General features: G+C 33.5%; 1 protein-coding gene across 1 annotated transcript in view; it reads left to right on the forward strand.

The window, feature by feature from the left end:
* LOC144959722 (uncharacterized) overlaps nt 1-1,096 on the forward strand; it is a 50,872-nt gene extending 49,776 nt beyond the window's left edge. Inside the window, exons 25-26 of the mRNA XM_078892402.1 lie at nt 330-484; nt 872-1,096. Of these exons, the coding sequence (XP_078748528.1) occupies nt 330-484; nt 872-904 (188 nt within the window). The 3' untranslated portion in view covers nt 905-1,096. The remainder of the gene's footprint in view (nt 1-329; nt 485-871) is intronic.
* The last annotated feature ends 1,715 nt before the right edge of the window (nt 1,097-2,811 follow it).

The raw sequence follows: 2,811 nt of genomic DNA on the forward strand, positions 1-2,811 counted from the left end.
AAATAGTAGACGAAGACGAGCTCCGAATAATCCGATTTCTCCTCAGCAACACAAAGATACAACCAAGGATATACGGGGCCACAAAACAGACGCAGTTCGTTATTATTATTATTATTATTATTATTATTATTATTATTATTATTATTATTATTATTATTATTATTATTATTATTATTATTATTATCATTAATAGTGTTATCATTACTAATATAAGTGCGATCATTGATAGGACAATTAATATCATCGTCATCATTATGATTACTATTAGCATTGTAATAATTAATTCTCTCGTCCTAACAATCACTCGCAACGTCAAATATTTATTCCAGGGAAGGGAAGTTGGAAGCAACATAGAAAGACTAAGGAACTGACGGAACAACGCCAGAGAAATAGACCATCTACAAGACTACACCAACCTGGACTGCAATCTCCTGTACAACTTCCTCCTGAACGATCACCCTCGCCTAAGCGTCCTTCTCAAAAGGTTTGTTATCAATTTATTAAATCCCATGATTGATCAATTCATCAAAACAAAATTGACACTCGTGTGACTACATTTATAACTAAATACAATGGTATATCTACTGTCTTTGGTTCAACCTCTGATCTATCTGTATAATGTGTCCCCTTTATCATCTTGCATCATTCTTAGGCGCTTGTTATCTTTATGTTATAAAACATTTGACTTACCCCATCTTCTTTTCTCCTGGCACTGAAATCACAGTAATGAGTGGCATGCGCCCCAAAATCTCTAAAAACACACTAAAATTTATCACCACTACAACACCCCGGACTTCCATCACTCTCCTCGTTCTGATGTACACTGATTGTTTTGTTGTTTTTTTTCAAATGTTTCATACCTTTTTTTCAGAAACAAGGAAGGCTGTGGTGGCAAAACTTGTAGGCTTCAAGCAAAGCGGTTATAATCGGTTATCCTTCTGATTATTTGTCATCACTCCGTATATGATTTTGTAAATAGAAGTAATATGTCATTCCATTTTTAAAATTAAAATGAAAACCTATTATCCAATACGGAGAGTAGGATAAAAATAAAAGACTACAATAGTATCATGTGAATGAATATGAATTTTGAAAATGCCTTCATGACTTAATGCCTTAATAATATCAATTTTTAAAAAGCAAGTGTTTTTCGCTTATGTTTTAATACTATGCAAATATATAAAATATATTTAATATACAAAATGTATTTCTACACATGTCTTAGAGAATACCGAACATGTTCCACTCTTTTAGATATAATTGAGCCTCTAGTTGCTAGACAAAATATATCTAAGATTTTGAGTTATTTCGCTGGGAGTAAAAAAAGATAACTAGCCCATTTAAATTGAATGTAAACGTAAATAAATGCTGCACCATAACAATAATTACACATCCTATATATCATAATACATTCTTCTTTAATTGTCCTCTACTGTTACAATTGTGATAGACGTGGACATGATTTCATATTGTTTGAGTAAGTGCAAACGATATTTTGTTTTGAAAAAATGTAATTTGGTTACACCGCTACGTTTGTAGAACAGTAAAGTTGGTGCAATAAAATAAACAACATCACGTGACCATTTTAGAAGCACGTGGCAAAACACATGTTCCTGGCTTTGACAGCTCACCTTCCAATGTAAATTATAGAAAAAAATAACCATTAAAAAATGTCTGTTAGGTGTCAAAAGAAACACATATTCAAAATACTCGATCACGCGTCAAATAATATCTAAATATTGATTTTTTATTAAACAAATGGTAAAATTTATCAAAAATTACTGTCGGTCTATTTTAGACCACGGTCAAGATTATTCACCAAAATCAATGCGCTTGTGTGAACAAAACAAGAACTCTTTGAAATCTGGTTTTCGGAATAATTTAGCCGTATACAAAGAATTTAACTAAATAACAATTTTAATTGTACGTGTTTGTTTTTAACTGAATGTGTATTATCTACAATTTGAACGACAAAAACGGGAGACCTGTTTTGTGCGCAACGTTGTCCGGCTGCTAAAGTTCCTAATCACCAGCAAAGAATGGCAGTCCAACTCATGCAAAGGTAAGATTCCAATTTCAGTGTTTGAGTTTGTAATTTGTATCGATTGGTTTTGAGAGCAGGAAACGATTTAGTTCAATGTTAATCCATAATAGCGTTCGGGTATTTAACTTTGGATGTCTCACCGGCATAATTTTAGAATGCGTTGTTTATTTGTTTTCATTTCACTTCGCAATTTGACTGACACTGACAGTGACATTACAGTACAGCTTCACTCGCCGATTCTCACTTACAGAGTTTACGTTTCCTTCACTTATGTCTGCTTCATGCTCATTCAGTTAGTGATTCGAATACTGTGTGAGAGAAAACACTTTTCGTAATTTATGACATTTTATGGGTAACGTTTACAGTCTAGAACGTGTGTCAGTCATAACTTGACCGAAAAAGAAAACAGAAAGGAACAAAAAAAAAAAAAAGCAGACACCCCCCTCCTCAGCAGGTGGAATCTCAACAAAAGTTGTATTTTTTTAATCCTCATCTTTCGTGGTGCGAAGCTTTCATCGCTTGTCATATTTTATTGACTCTCGCTCTTTCCTAACCTGATAATAGATTTCGAAACAACCTTTAGGTCTTCATTCTCTCATTATCTGTTCATGACTGGAACTGGAAAAGGAACAAGACAAAGGCAAAGGGTCTCTGCCACCGATTTTCAATATCTTGTGTTGTTTGAGGGATTTAAGTTGGTAGCCGTTTTTGCCACATAAGACTTTTTGTTATTGTTTTTGCTGAAAGTCGATGGGAGAAGGAATGGC

This window comes from Berghia stephanieae, chromosome 14 (assembly GCF_034508935.2).
Source record: "Berghia stephanieae isolate SIO BIC M18660-M18661 chromosome 14, UCSD_Bste_1.3, whole genome shotgun sequence".
NCBI lineage: Eukaryota > Metazoa > Mollusca > Gastropoda > Nudibranchia > Aeolidiidae > Berghia > Berghia stephanieae.